General features: G+C 40.4%; 1 protein-coding gene across 2 annotated transcripts in view; it reads right to left on the reverse strand.

The window, feature by feature from the left end:
• rab41 (RAB41, member RAS oncogene family) overlaps window positions 1–16869 on the reverse strand; it is a 31644-nt gene extending 14775 nt beyond the window's left edge. The window contains exons 1-3 of one of the 2 annotated variants that reach the window (XM_033030633.1): window positions 16680–16869; window positions 10484–10542; window positions 8500–8553 (exon numbers count right to left, since the gene is read on the reverse strand). In XM_033030633.1, coding sequence (XP_032886524.1) covers window positions 8500–8553; window positions 10484–10542; window positions 16680–16752 — 186 coding nt within the window. In that variant the 5' untranslated portion in view covers window positions 16753–16869. The remainder of the gene's footprint in view (window positions 1–8499; window positions 8554–10483; window positions 10543–16679) is intronic. The other variant, XM_033030634.1, reaches the window with a different exon arrangement.
• Window positions 16870–17633: the final 764 nt, after the last annotated feature.

A 17633-nucleotide genomic window follows, 5' to 3' on the forward strand; every position in this document is an offset into this window, starting at 1 on the left:
TCTATCTTCAGTTTAAACTAACATCTGCAGTTCCTTCCTACAGGAACTAACTTTTACATCCAGAGAGTTATGAATTTGTGGAATTCTCTGCCACAGAAGGTCATGGAGGCCAATTCACTGGATGTTTTCAAGAGAGTTAGATTTAGCTCTTCAGGCTAACAGAATCAAGGGATATGGGGAAAAAGCAGGAACAGGGTACTGATTTTGGATGTTCAGCCATGATCATATTGAATGGCGGTGCCGGCTCGAAGGGCCGAATAGCCTACTCCTGCACCTATTTTCTATGATTCTATGTTTACACATTCCCTCTCAAAATGTTTATTGATACTGTAAATCCATTCAATTGAATTTTATACAATTTGTTAAAAGGTTTTATTATGAGCTTCTGGATTATCAGTTTGCAAGGCAGTTTGCCTTAATAGAAGGCACTTTGCAAGTTCACAGTTACTAAACTACTAATGAAGTATAGGGGATCATGTAACCTGCATGCAACAAATGCTGCACTGAAGGAACGGGATAAATTTCAACACTGACGGGAAAGAAAGTGGATGAAAGCACAATAAAAGGCATCAGCAGAAATTAAGAATTGATTGGCTACATAAAATTAATCAAGGAAAAGTAGAACCTCAAGAGACACCATAACCTTCACTAAGCAAGTAGAGAAGGAAACCAAATTTAGCCCTGCCATATTTAATCAGAATTACATAGCAGCCTACAAGTAGTGAATGAGAAGTATAGAGTAGAATACAATTATTGAATATGAAGCTATTAATCCCTTAACATCATTGTGGAACAATTTATTTAGTCCAAATCCCCCATTTTTCCCCACAGCTCATCAAATTATTTTTCTTAATAAACTGTTTCCTTTTGGAGTATCCAGAGAATAATTCCCATTGCTTCGTTAAAGGCAGAGTTAAGGGCCTGTCCCACTGTATGAGGTCATTCAAGAGCTCTCCCGAGTTTAAAAAAAAAAAAAAAAAAAATCAAATTCATGGTGAGCACGTAGAATGTACGTAGCGGCTACGTCGGAGCTAGAGACGATTCTTAGTGGCTCGTAACGGCAGGTGCTCGGGAAACGCGGTAAGCTTGTAAAGATTTTTCAACATGTTGAAAAATGTCCACGAGAGCCCCGAGTACCTACGAGCGGTTATTACTGTAATTCTCCGAGTTCGAATCAGGGGAAACTCGGGAGAACTCCTGAATTAGCTGGTACAGTGGGCCCTTAACGAATCTTCTTCATACTTTCCTAATGTCGCTCACCAACGTTTTAAAATTTTCAAACCAGCTTGTAATTCTAGCTTTCCTCTAAATACCCTTTCCAGTAATCTCCCCATGACCTTATATCTTCTTTACATGTGAGGACCAGAATTACATATGTTTCATTTGTGCTCCAAATACAGTATTATAGTGTTCAACATTTAGGTTATGTCTGCCTATGAAGCCCAGGACCCTCATGTTCACTCTACATACTCTGCCACATGCCAAGAGCCAGATTCATGAGTCTATCTATCTATCTATCTATCTATCTATCTATCTATCTATCTATCCATCCAAGTAAAAGTCTCATCTTGACCACTTCCTGTCTGCGCTGTATATTGATTTTAGAAAAAACGCTACCATATATCGCAATGATTTTTGACCATCTTACTCAGTCCTCCTCCGCTGAGGCAGCCCCAAGGATTTTACCGACCAATGAAAAAAAAGTTATGTTTAAAGAAAATCTTGAGATCAACTGATTGGTCCACTCGCCTGTCAATCACCACGATGAAGGTAACGCCCCTTCCGGGGGGGACGAGAAGGACTATAAAACCCCGGATGCCTGGACTCGAGTCTGTCACTGGAAGATCACGAAGGAGAGTCCACAACTGTGATTCTAAGCTGTGAATCAACTGAGCTGCGAGTCTGCAATGTACTTGCAATAAATCATTTGTTAGCCCTTAATGACAATAACCATATAACCATATAACAATTACAGCATGGAAACAGGCCATCTCGACCCTTCTAGTCCGTGCCGAACACATAATCTCCCCTAGTCCCATATACCTGCGCTCAGACCATAACCCTCCATTCCTTTCCCATCCATATAACTATCCAATTTATTTTTAAATGATAAAAACGAACCTGCCTCCACCACCTTCACTGGAAGCTCATTCCACACAGCTACCACTCTCCGAGTAAAGAAGTTCCCCCTCATGTTACCCCTAAACTTCAGTCCCTTAATTCTCAAGTCATGTCCCCTTGAGTGCAATGAATACAATGCAATGAGTTGTTTGGCAATTTGGTGACCTGCACTCTGCTTGAAATGGAATTTCAAGGAATAGCCGTGAGTGAACTGCCAGCCCACCAGCCCCGAGTGACTGATCTGCCAGCCCACCAGCCCCGAGCTGCCAGCCCACCAGCCCCGAGCTGCCAGCCCACCAGGCCTGAGCTGCCAGCCCACCATCTCTGAGTGACTGAGCTGCCAGCCCACCAGGCCTGAGTGACTGAGCTGTCAGCCCACCAGGCCTAAGTGACTGAGCTGCCAGCCCACCAGGCTTGAGTGACCGAGCTGCCAGCCCACCAGGCCTGAGTGACTGAGCTGCCAGCCCACCAGGCCTGAGTGACTGAGCTGCCAGAGTGACTGAGCTGCCAGCCCACCAGGCCTGAGTGACTGAGCTGCCAGCCCACCAGGCCTGAGTGACTGAGCTGCCAGCCCACCAGGCCTGAGTGACTGAGCTGCCAGCCCACCAGGCCCGAGTGACTGAGCTGCCAGCCCACCAGTCTTGAATGACCGAGCTGCCAGCCCAAGAATCCATTCGGCCCACAATGCCAATACCACCCCTCTGGAAACCAGTCCCATCCGCCCACAACTCCCATACTAGCGCTCCAGAAAGCCCCACCCCCCCACTGGCCACCAATATTGGAATTGGTGGAGGTGGAATATTGCGTTGGGGGACCAGCCCTCCTATGTGAACATGGGACCCAACGGGTCCCACTTAGTCTAGTATCATTTAAAAGCATGCAAATACTTTTCTCATTTTCCCCCCAACAAAATGCATTATACATTAAACGTTATACTTGGTCTGTTATTTTTCCGCACATTTTTTCCAGCCAATGTATTCTTATATTCTTTTACTATTCGAGGTTGACTGCAAATTCTGAAATTATATCTTGTGCATTAATTTCCAATTAGAAATATCTCCAATGAAATCTTGCTTGACTAATCTTCTGGAATGTTTTGAGGATGTAACTAGGAAAATGGACAAGCGAGAGCCAGTGGATGTAGTGTACCTGGACTTTCAGAAAGCATTTGATAAGGTCCCACATAGGAGATTAGTGGGCAAAATTAGAGCACATGGTATTGGGGGTAGGGTACTGACATGGATAGGAAATTAATTGGCAGACAGGAAACAAAGAGTAGGGATTAGCGGGTCCCTTTCAGAATGGCAGGCAGTGACTAATGGGGTACCGCAAGGCTCGGTGCTGGGACCGCAGCTATTTACTATATAAATTAATGATTTAGCTGAAGGGATTAAAAGTAACATTTGCAAACTTGCAGAAGACACAAAGCTGGGTGGCAGTGTGAACTGTGAGGAGGATGCTATGAGGATGCAGGATGACTTGGACAGGTTGGGTGAGTGGGCAGATGCATGGCAGATGCAGTTTAATGTGGATAACTGTGAAGTTATCCACTTTGGTGGCAAAATCAGGAAGACAGATTATTATCTGAATGGTTTCAAGTTGGGAAAAGGGGAAGTACAACGAAATCTGGGGTCCTTGTCAGTCACTGAAAGCATGCAGGTACACCAGGCAGTGAAGGAAGTTGGCTTTCATAACAAGATGATATGAGTGTAGGAGCAAAGAGGTCCTTCTGGAGTTGTACAGGGCCCGTGTGAGACCACACCTGGAGTATTGTGTGCAGTTTAGGTCTCCAACTTTGAGGAAGGACATTCTTACTATTGAGGGAGTACAGCGTAGGTTCACGTGGTTAATTTCCAGGATGGCGAGACTGTCATATGTTGATAGAATGGAGCGGCTGGGCTTGCATACTCTGAAATTTTGAAGAATGAGAGGGGATTTTATTGAAACATTTAACATTGTTAAGGGTTAGGACACGCTAGAGGCAGGAAACATGTTCCCGATGTTGGGGGAGTCCAGAACCAGGGGCCACAGTTTAAGAATAAGGAGTAAGCCATTTAGAACGGAGACGATGAAACACTTTTCTTCACAGAGAGTGGTGACAATAGACAATAGGTGCAGGAGTAGACCATTTGGCCCTTCGAGCCAGCACCACCATTCAATGTGATCATCCCCAATCAGTACCCCGTTCCTGCCTTCTCCCCATATCCCCTGATTCCGCTATTTTTAAGAGCCCTATCCAGCTCTCTCTTTAAAGCATCCAGAGAACTTGCCTCCACCGCCCTCCGAGGCAGATAATTCCACAGACTCACCACTCACACAACTGATTGGGGATGATCAGCCATGGCCACATTGAATGGCGGTGCTGGCTCGAAGGGCCGAATGGCCTACTCCTGCACCTATTGTCTATTGACATTAATAGACAATAGGAGTAGGCCATTCAGCCCATCAAGCCAGCACCGCATTCTGCCTTTAGCTTGAGCCAATGTTAATTATGCTTATGATGACCCTTCGAATTAAATGGCCTTAATTTTTACTAATCCATTTTCTGGTGACACTTTTGATAAATGCCTTTTGAAAATCCACATGATTGACATCTATATATTGTCATCTATTGCAGGTTGTGCTCACATTTCAACCACCTTCTGTCAGCCCCACGCATTGGAATATATAATAAAGTTATCTAGCATGTCAATTTTCACTCCTTTGTCACTTCCACTGTAATTGGATTAAAAGATGGCAGTAAATGTTTCTGGGTGTTTCCGTAAATACAGCAGTCAGTAGTGAAGCTGTAGGTCGCCAAATGTCCAGGTTATTTTCCTGTTTTTTTTGGTAATATTCCCATTGTTTCATATCCTGTATTTTAAGCAGTATAGATAATGGTGTGAAGCCGAAATAATGAGATGAAGCGAAGATAAATAAATCTGCTTTGACAAAGAAAACTCAGTTGTGCCCCTGTGTTTACTTGCCTTTTGCGGTGACATTTTTCAAGCTGGATTTCATCAAATGCTTAGGCTAGTTTATACCAGAAAGATTACATTAATTTTGCAATTATATAACAGAATAAAAGCCAAATTCTGATTATGCTTATGATTTTTTTTATCATTTATCACCCAGTGAGATGGTTTTCTGATGCCCCAAGTTGTTGCAGTACAGTGCAAGTCCTTTTCATCAGGTGTGAGATGTGAGTAAAAAGTAGAGTAACCATTTTTTATATTTATTGTTTCTTTTTTGTTGTTTATACTTTTTTGTTTAAGCTTTCCATGGAAATACATAATGACGAATAGAACTCAAATGTCTCATTTTGGAGTCCCTCCTATTGTCTGACATCATTAAAGCTATAACTTTTTTATTGCACTCGTCCCAAATTATTTTGAATGAAAACTACGCGACTGTAATGACGCTGACGTGAACTGTGAGCTTTGAAATCAAGAGGGACAGTGTCCCAGTGGTTACACTGTGGTTACGCTGTGCTCTGCATAACACTGTGGTCACTGTTTTATGCTTGTTCTCACTGATAAGTCTTTTTTTTGTTGCACTTTTTGTTATTTTTTTCGTAAATGTTGCTTGCTTACTATAGTGTTGAATTGATTAATTTGTTTAAATTCCGTAAATTCCGTGAAACTTTCATTGCTTGTTACTATGTGGCTGTAATGTGTGTGCACTGCAGTGAAGGGAATCGAAGAAAATAATTTGGTCCCAGATAACAGTGTCTCATGAAAAGTATGCTCCTGTCTACACAGATGCACTTGTTTCTGGCCAAATTTCTAGTAAATTAACATCGAATTCGATGAAAGGCTATATATAATTTCTCATTTATGCATATATTTAAAAGAAATTGTAAAAAACTTTATTCTCTCGTTTTTTTATCTTCAAATTTTGATAGTATTCAACGTTGGTTGATTTTGATCACAAATTAGCTCAAAAGGTTCATAGGTAGACCCATTTTTAATGCTGTGGTATTTCATTATGATTTAATAACTTTCAAATTTGGCCACCCACATCACAGGTTGGTACCCTTATTTACAGAAACACCCTTCTGCAAATTCCCAATCCTACCTTATTCAGCTGCCTAGCATGCATCCCACTCAGATCAATTGACTTATTTAAGCAAAGTCAACATTACGAGTGTCTTTATTGATCTTCACCTCATCTATTACTCGCGTTTCTATATCCCGGTCCTTGTTAAAGATTCAATAAGTATACCAATCATTGGCACATGGAGTTGCTGCTTAGGATGGAGTGTCAGGATGCAACAAAGTTGATTAAAAACATCAATTCAACCCCGAGCAATACTGGGATATGAAGATTTCTGCCCCTATAAATCCAGAAAGTCACCATGACCCAAGTGGCAGTTATCCCAGGATTCTAATAGCCAGAAGGCTAAAGTCCTGACAAATAACAAACCCATTCAATAAAGTGATAAGAGATAAAAGATGCAGCAAATTAGGTCTTAATTGTGATGACAGGCAAATTATTGGGAATAAAATTTATTCCGTTGCCACAGTTCTATATTTCTATTGCTAATTCACACTCATGTCAAGAGAACTTTAGCAGTGGGGTCTTACTGATTAACATCTAATTGCTAAAAAGAATGGTCATCATGGATCTGTAAAATGAAAGCTGTGTTTGATTAACTGAACATATATTTTTTCTTTGTGGAAATCAGTGAATAGATAAATGGAACATGGATATTGGATTTTCAGAAGTTGTTTAATGTGCTGGCATGGCACCTCATGAAAGTGAAATTTGTTAAAGGATATTCAAAGGAATTACATGGGATCAAAGGCATACTAGTTTAAACAAATATGCTATGGACTGAAAGATTGGGGTGGTTCCTTAGGATTTCTGCTGGGAACTCACTTATTCACTAAAACAAGCTGACAATGTTAGTGATGAAACAATGGTCTACAAACGGTACTTTTCTTTTTCTTTACTGTGCCAGGTATAAGTTAGATTCATTTTTAGTTGAGATCAGAAGTAGTTGGGTCAATAGCACTTTTCTCCAAGGTGTTTTTAAATTTTGAAATGCAAGCTTAACTGGACATTCTGTGGACTCCAGCACATTAATCTTTCGTTTATCCAAAGCTAAAAACTAAATAATCAATTTTTTTGGCATATGATGGTCAGTTTGTACCTTAATATTATTGATAATTTAGATCCCATTTTGCTGCACATTGTAACTTTTACACAGCATTGTTAGATAATAAGATCAACTTAAAACACACCATCGCTTAATCAATCAATTTCAACTGTACAAAAGGACTTCTCAGTCTCTCACTGAGATGTCCACTGTGGTCTCATTCCTGACTGATAAATGTTAAACATGACCTGGCAAGAAAGTAATGAATAGTTTCAGCAGAGATTCAACCCTCGAAAGATGTCATTTGCGTTTTCCAACATTTACAAGGAGTAAAACTATTCCTTGTAAACTACTATGAATAATTTTAATATCTCTTCTCTATACTGGTTAACAGCTGCAGATGACCGTGGAAGGTGGTACAGAGACTTAAGTTTTCAATTTAAACCCTGTATTTCAGAACAAGATCTGATCACTATTATTTTTTTTAAATCAAATGAAAAGCAGATGGTGTTTTCTACAACTGGGTTAGACGTATATGCACCATGTAATGGGGCATTGACTAATGGGTCAATTTAAATGAACTGATTCTGTGGTGGTAGAGGGGAAAATACGAAACCAGCTGAAGCCCATCCTCTTATTACTAGAAACTTACTTGTGCTGGAAATTAAATTTCAATATTAGGTGAAGACAGAATGTGATTTCTATCATGAGCGAATAGGAATTCACCATTTAGGTTCAGACATGAAATATGACAAATTGTACAAGTTTGAATAAGATCACACACCAATGTGAGGAGGAAGATGCAAGGACATCGTGGAAAATTAGCAATCTAATAATTTCAGCACTACAACACTGTTAAATAGACTTAAACAGTGCACTTTTCATGCGAGGATCTCATAGTAAATAATTAACCAATTCATATAGTATTTATTGGTTATCAATCAGCAAAGGCACCTTACTTTCATTGAACATTAGCTCATATTAGCTGTAAAGATCTTAATTTAAAAAAAATACAGATAAATCAGCGCAATTTTGCAGAATAATAAAACGTTATTTCTTCCTCATTACTTGCGGATTATCAGTGTACAATTATTTCTGTGATTGACAAGATTGTTTCATTTTACTTTTTATTCTGTTGATTGATAGATGTTCTTCAGCATGGCAAATGAACAACCTCCACAGAGCAACCAATACCCTTCAACCAAACTTCAGCAAGAATAAAATGTATATATATATGAAATTAAGACAATTGTTTGAGACAGGAAATTCTTATTGGCTGTAAATGAAATGATACTCACCGTCCGATCTTCCAAATACATAGTTTTCGACAGAAAATCAATTCCAATTGTTGCCTGGGAAGAAATATCAGAGCAGAAATATCAAAGGCGCCGATCACAAGATAAGAGGTCATAAATTTACACGGCTTGAGAACAAGATGAGGCAAGTAAACTCATCTTTTATTGAGAGAGGCTTAATCCAACCTATTCTATTTTATCTATGAATGCCCAGCAGAAGCATTTCCAATTCATGAGCAACTGAAAACAGAGATGTGACTAAAACATTCTTATGAAGCACTTACAGGCCAACAATGAGCATATTAGAATATCAAGAATTAGGCATATACAGCAGCTAATTTTAACCAAAAATAAATGGATTATTAAAGAGTCCCCAACAACAAATCTGACCCCCCCCCCCCCCCCCCCAACAATTTAACCATGGCGGAGATTGCTTCCTAATAATAAATCAAGGAACCTGTCTGATGAAATTTACAAAGTGTTCAAGAAGGAACTGCAGATGCTGGAAAATCGAAGGTACACAAAAATGCTGGAGAAACTCAGCGGGTGCAGCAGCATCTATGGGCGAAGGAAATAGATGACGTTTCGGGCCGAAACCATTCTTCAGACTGATAGAGGGTGGCGGGGAGAAAGAAGGAAAAAGGAGGAGGAGGAGCCCGAGGGCTGGGAGGAAACAGCCCGAGGGCTGAGGAAGGGGAGGAGACAGCAAGGGCTAACAAAATTGGGAGAATTCAATGTTCATGCCCGCAGGATGCAGATTCCCCAAGCGGAATATGAGGTGCTGTTCCTCCAATTTCCGGTGTTGCTCACTCTGGCAATGGAGGAGACCCAGGACAGAGAGGCCGGATTGGGAATGGGAGGGGGAGTTGAAGTGCTGAGGCACCGGGAGGTCAGGTAGGTTCTTGCAGACCGAGCGGAGGTGTTCGGCGAAACGATCCCCCAACCTCCGCTTAGTGTCACCGATGTAGATTAGTAGATCGATTAGTAGATCTTAGTCTCACCGATGTAGATCGGAGAGACTAAGCGGAGGTTGGGCGATCGTTTCACCGAACACCTCCGCTTTAACACCGATTTTATATTTTGGATTCTAGCACCTTAAAGGTTCTTCAAGATATCCTGAACTAATCACCTACACTACCCATAAGTACAAGAAAATCCAATTAAAACAGTGCTTGCAACACCGGAGACCCAGGTTCGATCCTGACGACAGGTGCTGTCTATACAGAATTTGTACGTTCTACCCGTGACCTGTGTGGGTTTTTCTCCGAGATCTTCGGTTTCCTCCCACACTCCAAAGTACAGGTATGTAGGTAAATTGGCTTGGTAAATGTAAAAATTGTCTCTAGTATGTGTGGAATAGTGTTAATGTGCGGAGATCGCTTTTCGGCACGGAACCGGTGGGTCGAAGAGTCTGTTTCCATACTGTGTTTCTAAAGTAAACTGAACATATACTAAACTGATTTGGACATGTCTTTTCCCCATCAAATCTCCTCTTGATTCTTTTGTAACTAACCTACACTGGGGTAACTTGTAGTTGCCAGCTACCTATCGGTACAGCTGTGAAATGTGGGAGGAAGTTCGAACATCCAAGGGAAATCCATGCAATCATAGCAGAATGTGTGAAGTTCAGTCAGTCTGCATCAAGGTCAGGATCAAACTCTGGGACTCTCAATCAACTAGAGGTAATTCTTCATGTTTCTTTCTTCACTTGTCTTTATAGGCAAACTGAACAGATTCTTGATAGAAATTAAACATTAAATGTTCGTAAATGGAAGCAAAAATATGCTGAATAAAGATTGAACTGTCAACGTGTCTAGGAATACAATTCATGCAAGAGTTGCATTAGAAATCCTTCCCCCCCCCCCCCCCCCCCCCCCCGAATATTACTAATAGCAAGGGGCCACCATGTAAGCAGTTGAGCATTACAACACATGACACCCTGACATCAAAAGATTATTTATAGTCGCTGTATGACTGTGCCACTAACCTGGTAAGTATTGTCAAAACTGTCATACATAAACCTGGTTATCAGCGATGTCTTTCCAACTGCAACACAAACAAAATTTTATGAATTAGGAACCATACTTTTGTAGATAAAGCAAAATTCATAGTGAAATATCAAGCACACTTAAGAGAAACAAATGCAGCCATTTCCCTATATACATAAACACGCACACACATTTGCTCTACAATGCCATTTTATTGATCTGTAGCACACCATTCTCTATCCACAACAAAGGGCTACAACAAAATATCCATAACCTATTTTAGCTTTTATGATTTCTGAAGTTTTGCTTCTAAATATATTGTACAGAAACATACCATTTTCATAAATGGGAAATGACTTTACCAGAACAATTTAAGTATAAGTGGAAAGGGCAAAGACATTTGCAGTTGCAAAGGCAAATGTTCTTTTGAATACTTTAGGAAAAATAAAATCAGTGAAAAATGTAGAGGCCATTGAAAGATTCATATGTGAATTTATGTGGACTCCTTAAGTATTTCAGTTATATTAAATTATATTTTTCTATCCACATTTCCTGCAATGAGCAATGCCTAAAAAAGAACTAAGGAAACATTAAACAAGTTAGGAAGTTTGATTGTAGTTTCACAACAGCAATTTCTTTAGTCACGGTCAAGATAGAGTTCCTACAAGGTGGATTCCTTTCTAATTAACAAGGAAGGAATCCCAGTAAGAATTTGAAACAATCTAATCAGTCTTTTTGCACATGTCTATTTGAACAACAGGTTTGGGGTAACATCAAGAATTCTCCGAGTCATTTAGTGGTGGTGCCACATCTCATTCAGGCACGTGCCGTGAGGAATTACTCATGGTAGGCAGTCGGCTTTAAAAAAAAAATCTTAAACCGCGCATGCGCAGATTGTTCTCTCCGTATAAAATAAAAATAAGTATACCAAAAATAAAGACCAATGCACAAGCTGTAATTTAGCTAAATTAAACTACTTCCAAAGAAAAGCCAAATAATAGATTAAAGAATGAGGCACAAGTAACAGGATAAGTGGGTGACACAATAGGTAGTTAAAGGCCCTTAGAGCAAATACAAAAATCACTAGCATTAGTGCACATTAAAAAAGCCAAAACCATCAGACCAATGATTATAGGTACACAAAAATGCTGGAGAAACTCAGCGGGTGCAGCAGCATCTATGGAGCGAAGGAAATAGGCGATGTTTCGGGCCGAAACCCTTCTTCAGACTGATGGGGGGTGGGGGGGGGGGAAAGAAGCTGGCTGAACCATCGGTACCGACTGGCTATCCACCGGCATACCCAGCAATTCTCCAACCGGGCACTGAGATCCACCCTGGTCGCGATGCGCCAGCACCAGCAGGACCTCACATCGTCCTCTCTCCAGACCAATTATTATGTTTGTTTTGACAGACAAAATGGAAAAGCAGGGAATTTATGAAACGCTTGTAATTGAACTTTGATTTGACTACATTAGAGGATTGTGTAAAGATTTGGTTGACAAATTATAAAAAGAATATATCAAGTTCAAAGCAGTTCTAAGATACTAGTATTGAAAAATTATACCCTCCAGTAAAGAAAGGGAAGACTGGGTCATAAAATAATAAATCGATAAAGAAAGCAGATATTCAAATAGGCCTCAAGATGGGTTTCCATCAGAAATCTATCACAGTATTTAGAATCAGTTCAGACAATGGCATGCATAGCAAGTAATAACTTCCATTTATGGAGCACTCATTTATGGGTACTGGTATAAAGTGGTATTATTTTCTGGAAGAAACATTAGGAAATATAATTCCTTGATAAGCAGCTCAGATTTTAGAAAATACTTGAATCATGATTTGAGTAGAAACAGCTCAAGATAAAATTGATGCATATCCCCGCCCTCTAGATAATTCAATGGTTTCTCTACCACATTAATGAAACTTGTGGAGGGTGGAGAATGATAGCTAACAAAACAATCCGCAAACACGAATATCCGTAATATCCAATAATTGGGCAATTGACATTTTATTCTAAAAATCTGAAATGAATTTGATATACTTCCAAGATTGATTACCCCTTTCAGAGGTGCAGCACGCCTTGCCACTAGATTTTTGTTAATTAAGAAACAGAAAAGGGATTTTAACTAATACCCTTGTGAAAAGGGTATTGGGAGAGGATTAATCCAACCTATCCTATTTCATCTATGAATGCCCATTTAGGATGATTTGGGGTTTACCAGATCAACATCTGCTGTGGTGTGTTTATCATGAAGTGCGATTAAGAAGACACCTGCACTCTAATGAATTCAGGGCGAGAGATAATATTCAAACCAAAATTCTACAGAGCTTGACAGGATAGGATCTTGATTTAGGATGATCTTGGGTTTAACTTTATTATTAAATAAAAATGATTAAACAACAAGCGCTCGTTGATGGTGGTGTATTCAGATGCATGTAATATTTCTAATCTGCAAGGGCAACTTCATAAACATATATTCAAGTACTTCTAGCTTTAGTATATATAGTTTACATCCAGTTTACAGTTCTAACTTTACCAGATTTGTTATCGGAAACACAAATGTAATAGACAGGTCTGATCTTTTTCCTGAATATGTGGGCCTAAATACAATCTTTAACAAAAAACAGCAATTTAAAAAAATATATTTTTATTGTGAGCCAGTGTCCAATTGAATAATTTAAATTAATGTGTATGTGGACAATGATTTATGAAGATAAATCACAAACACGCTCTTCCATGAATCAGCTGATGTCACTGCGAAAATATGAGGACGTTTCATTTCACCAGCTAAGATTACTAAAGTCAATTATCTCATCCACATATCAAAAGATTAAATATATTATTATTTTTTCAAAAGCGAAACCAAACTTTCCAGGGATCAAAAATGTCTCAGTGCAGTCTGCCACCATTGTAATCTCTTGAATATTGTTGGTAGTATGCAGTTGTGGGTATCAATTGGAATATTCATTTAGCAATAGCAGTGTACGTGGCATGAAGCATAATGTACACTTTGCATGGATAATACAGGACTGTTATCATCAGTATTATCAAAAGACCAGTGGTCAAATTTGTAAAGGAGTGATTTTAACATGTTACTAGGGAAAGCCCATGGAGCGTTTGGGTATACATGGTACATTGGCTACAATTTCAAAACGATCAAGTGGAGAGAGTACCAACTGATAGTTGCAGAAATTGAGATGGGAGCCAAAGGATGCATGGAACCTTGGAAACCATGGCTCAAAATTAGTGTTGCGGTACTATTGTAGAAATTCTGGCACTTGCAGGTATATACAACATTCAGGATGCTTAAAAAAAATGACACATTACTTTAATCATCTACACATAACCAGATATACAGACTGAGAAAAAAAAACCTGACAAGTTTCTGAAATACAAAACCAGACTGTTGAACTCAACAAGACAAAAGAATATATTCAAATTTTAATTTCAGGGTAGAAATGTCACGAATTGGGTTTATAACCTCACATCTCTCAACTGTGCAGCTCCAAGATCATCCAGCCCTTTTGGTCTGCTCATGATCATAGCTGATCTTTTATCCCAGCGGCATTTTCTTTATGTAACCCCATGTCCTTCAGTTCCTTTAATAGCCATAAATCCATTGATCTTGTATCTTGCATATACTTAGCTACAGAGCCTCTACAGCTCACTTGGGCAGTACATTCTAAAGACTCACCACATTCTGAGTGAAGGAATTTCTCCTCGTCTTTCCTGAATGGCCAAACCCTCACTTTGAGACTTTGACCTCTAATTCTACATTTCCTATCCAGTGGAAACATCAACTTTGCATCTACCCTGTCAAGCTCTGTAGAATTTATTTGGTTGAATATTATCTCTCGCTCTAAATTCATTAGAATGCAGGTGTCTTCTTAATCGCACTTCACGATAAACACACCACAGCAGAAGTCGATCTGGTAAACCCTTTTTGCACTCTATTGCAGGTAAATCTTTTGTTAGATTGAGAAACTAAATCTGTGCACAATCTAACAGAATCAACTTCAGTAGGGTTTTATATAATTGGAGCAAGATGTCCTTACTCTTGCACTCAAACCCTCTTGCCATAAAGGCCTTTATATTGTTTGCTTTCAAACTTGCTGAACCTATTAACTTTCATTGATTCGAGTGCAAGGACCTGCCCCCTCTGAGTAGCAACATCATTAAATCTCTCAAATACTTAAAAAGTACTCCTGAAAAAGGGTCTCGACCCAAAACATTGCCCATTTCCTTCGCTCCATAGATGCGGTCTCACCCGCTGAGTTTCTCCAGCATTTTTGTCCATCTTGGATGTCCTCACTTGAACTTCTATATCATGAACCATTTTGAAATTCTCTACTGGAACAATCCAAAAAATTGCTTGTGTGGCATCTATCTTAATTTACATCTAATATTTGTTTCTCTTCTCTTAAAAGCAAACAGGAGATTACTGGTAGCTCTACAGTGGAATGATTTAGATGCTCCAGGTACATGTAAAGGTTCCATTGTAGGAACCATTAATACAAGATGTTATAGATAGCAAATAGATCTCTAGGAAAATGAAAATGTCACAAACACTTTTAACAAAAGTAACATTTTTAGGATGTCTTAAATTACCAGTTGATCAATCAAAGATGGCAAGGAAAAGAGCAAGATAGAACCAATGGTTCCAAATCATCCACCACCAACCAACCCCCACCTTACAAGTTGAACATCAAGAAATCCCACAAATAATAACCCCAAAGCCATCCAGGTAGTGGCAATTTCCATAGAAAAAAAAAAAATCAAGAATGGATATTCTATGACGGCTTGTCTAAAATCTGCTTTTTAGAAAAAACAGAAATTGGTTGGAGGATAATTTGTGGGATCTGGCATTTCTTCACTAACGGCTTGTAGAACAAGAGAGCATCTTTAGAGGGCATGATTCAAATCCCACACGAGTTGATTGCCAAAGATCAAGCAGTCAAACACAAGACAGGAAAGGTAAAGCAAATTGCATGATGGAATATTATCATTTATTATGCATAATCTTTGTTTCTTTTAGATTTATTTTTAGGTGTCAGATGACTACAGCACACACCACAGACAAGACAAGCATATATTTTAGGACTTCTAAACATTAAGTATTTAGAACCTGGTACCTTAAGATTATAAAAGGGGTCCTATTTGAAATTATCATTATCTTTTTCGAATGTGTTTATTATTTACTCCAGTAGTTTCATGTAGAAAAAAGAATTACATTGAATCCTGGTGACAATAAACTAAACTGAATCTGAGATCCAGGGCCAGTTGAGGGCTAAATTTCCTTTCCATTCATAAATTTGATGGCAAAGTTTGCTTCAGCAGACAGGAACTCATATGAAAGTAAATCTTGCATGAAGATGATAAATAATGCCAACACTTCACCTGAAACTGGACTGGAATTTGACAAGCACATATTACTCAATCACAATTTGTTTTTGCCACTTGTTCAACTTGGTGGCCAAAACATTAATTGAAGAAGTCTGAAGAAGGGTCTCGACCCAAAACGTCACTCATTCCTTCTGTCCAGCTGTTACTCCAACATTTTGTGTCTATCTTGGTGTAAGGCAACATCTGCAGTTCCTTCCAACGCATTAATTGATCCTTTGTAGGAATAGGGAAAGATGTCTTATGTGGGGTTAACTGGATAAGTCTTTGGAAACATGGAACAGAAATAACAACTAGGGTCCCTGACTTCTGAAGCACACTGAGAAGGGAAGGGAAAGAGCAAGGGCGGATGAACCGTTAAAAGTAAACAAAAAAAAAACCCATGATGGAAAGGGAGACACATACGAGGGAAGCTCCCCCTGCATTATTACGGGATCAATTTGATCACTGAAGATTCCAGGTGGGAGAAGGGAGTCTCCTTCAGTGAGGTCATTGGTACCAGACTCAAGGCTGGATGGCGTCAGTTGCCAGGCCTGTCTGGAGAAGCGGCTCGACCCTATTCCTTTTATCCAGAGATGCTGCCTGACCCGCTGAGTCACTCCATCTGCAGTGTACAGCAGCAGGATCCGCAGTTCCTCCCCCCCACACACTCGCTGTAACCGGACCCTGCAGCGGTCGCAGTGGTCCCAGCCGCCCAGAGGCCCGGATGCTGCCGCCCTGCGCTCTGCCACCGCCCGCTTCGCCCACCGCAACCCCAGGCTCATCTCCGGGCCTAGGGCCAGCCACTCACTCACCGCTCTGTTCGCCCAGGAAGACGAGCTTAAACTTGCGCAAGGGGTTGCCGAACTCTCCGCCGCCGCCGGACATAATGACCGTGCTTTAAAAAGCCAAACGAGATGAGCGAAACGGAGCGGACCGAGCGCCAGGGCAGACCCGTCACCGCAGCAACAAGTGCGTCACTTCCGCCGGCGACCCCACCCCACCCTGCGCGCTGCTGATGAAGCGGTGACAGGCGCCACGTTGCCGTGACGACATGTTGTCTGGGCCTCACAGGTTCAGATGGACACAAAATGCTGGAGTAACTCAGCAGGTTAAGCAGCATCTAGATAGAAGGAAGATGAACACATTAATGCTGGAGTAACTCAGCGGGTTAAGCAGCATCTCTAGACAGAAGGAAGATGGACACAAAATGATGGGGTAACAGTGGTTCAGGCAGCATCTCTAGACAGAAGGAAGATGGACACAAAATGCTGGAGTAACTCAGCGGGTTAAGCAGCATCTAGATAGAAGGAAGAACACAATAATGCTGGAGTAACTCAGCAGGTTAAGCAGCATCTCTAGACAGAAGGAAGATGGACACAAAATGATGGGGTAACAGTGGTTCAGGCAGCATCTCTAGACAGAAGGAAGATGGACACAAAATGATGGGGTAACAGCGGGTCAGGGAGCATCTCTAGATAGAAGGAAGATGGACACAAATGATGGGGTAACTCAGCGGGTTAAGCAGCATCTCTAGATAGTAGGAAGATGAACACAATAATGCTGGAGTAACTCAGCAGGTCAGGCAGCATCTCCGGAGAAAGAATCTCTAGATAGATGGAATAGGTGACGTTTTGGGTCGAGACCCTTCTTCAGACAGAGAGTCAGGGGGAGAGGGCTGAGTAATGTATAGGAAGGAACTGTAGATGAGGGGTTACACCGAAGATAGACACAAAATGCAGGAGTAACTCAGCGGGACAGGCAGAATC

Source organism: Amblyraja radiata, chromosome 12 (assembly GCF_010909765.2).
Source record: "Amblyraja radiata isolate CabotCenter1 chromosome 12, sAmbRad1.1.pri, whole genome shotgun sequence".
NCBI lineage: Eukaryota > Metazoa > Chordata > Chondrichthyes > Rajiformes > Rajidae > Amblyraja > Amblyraja radiata.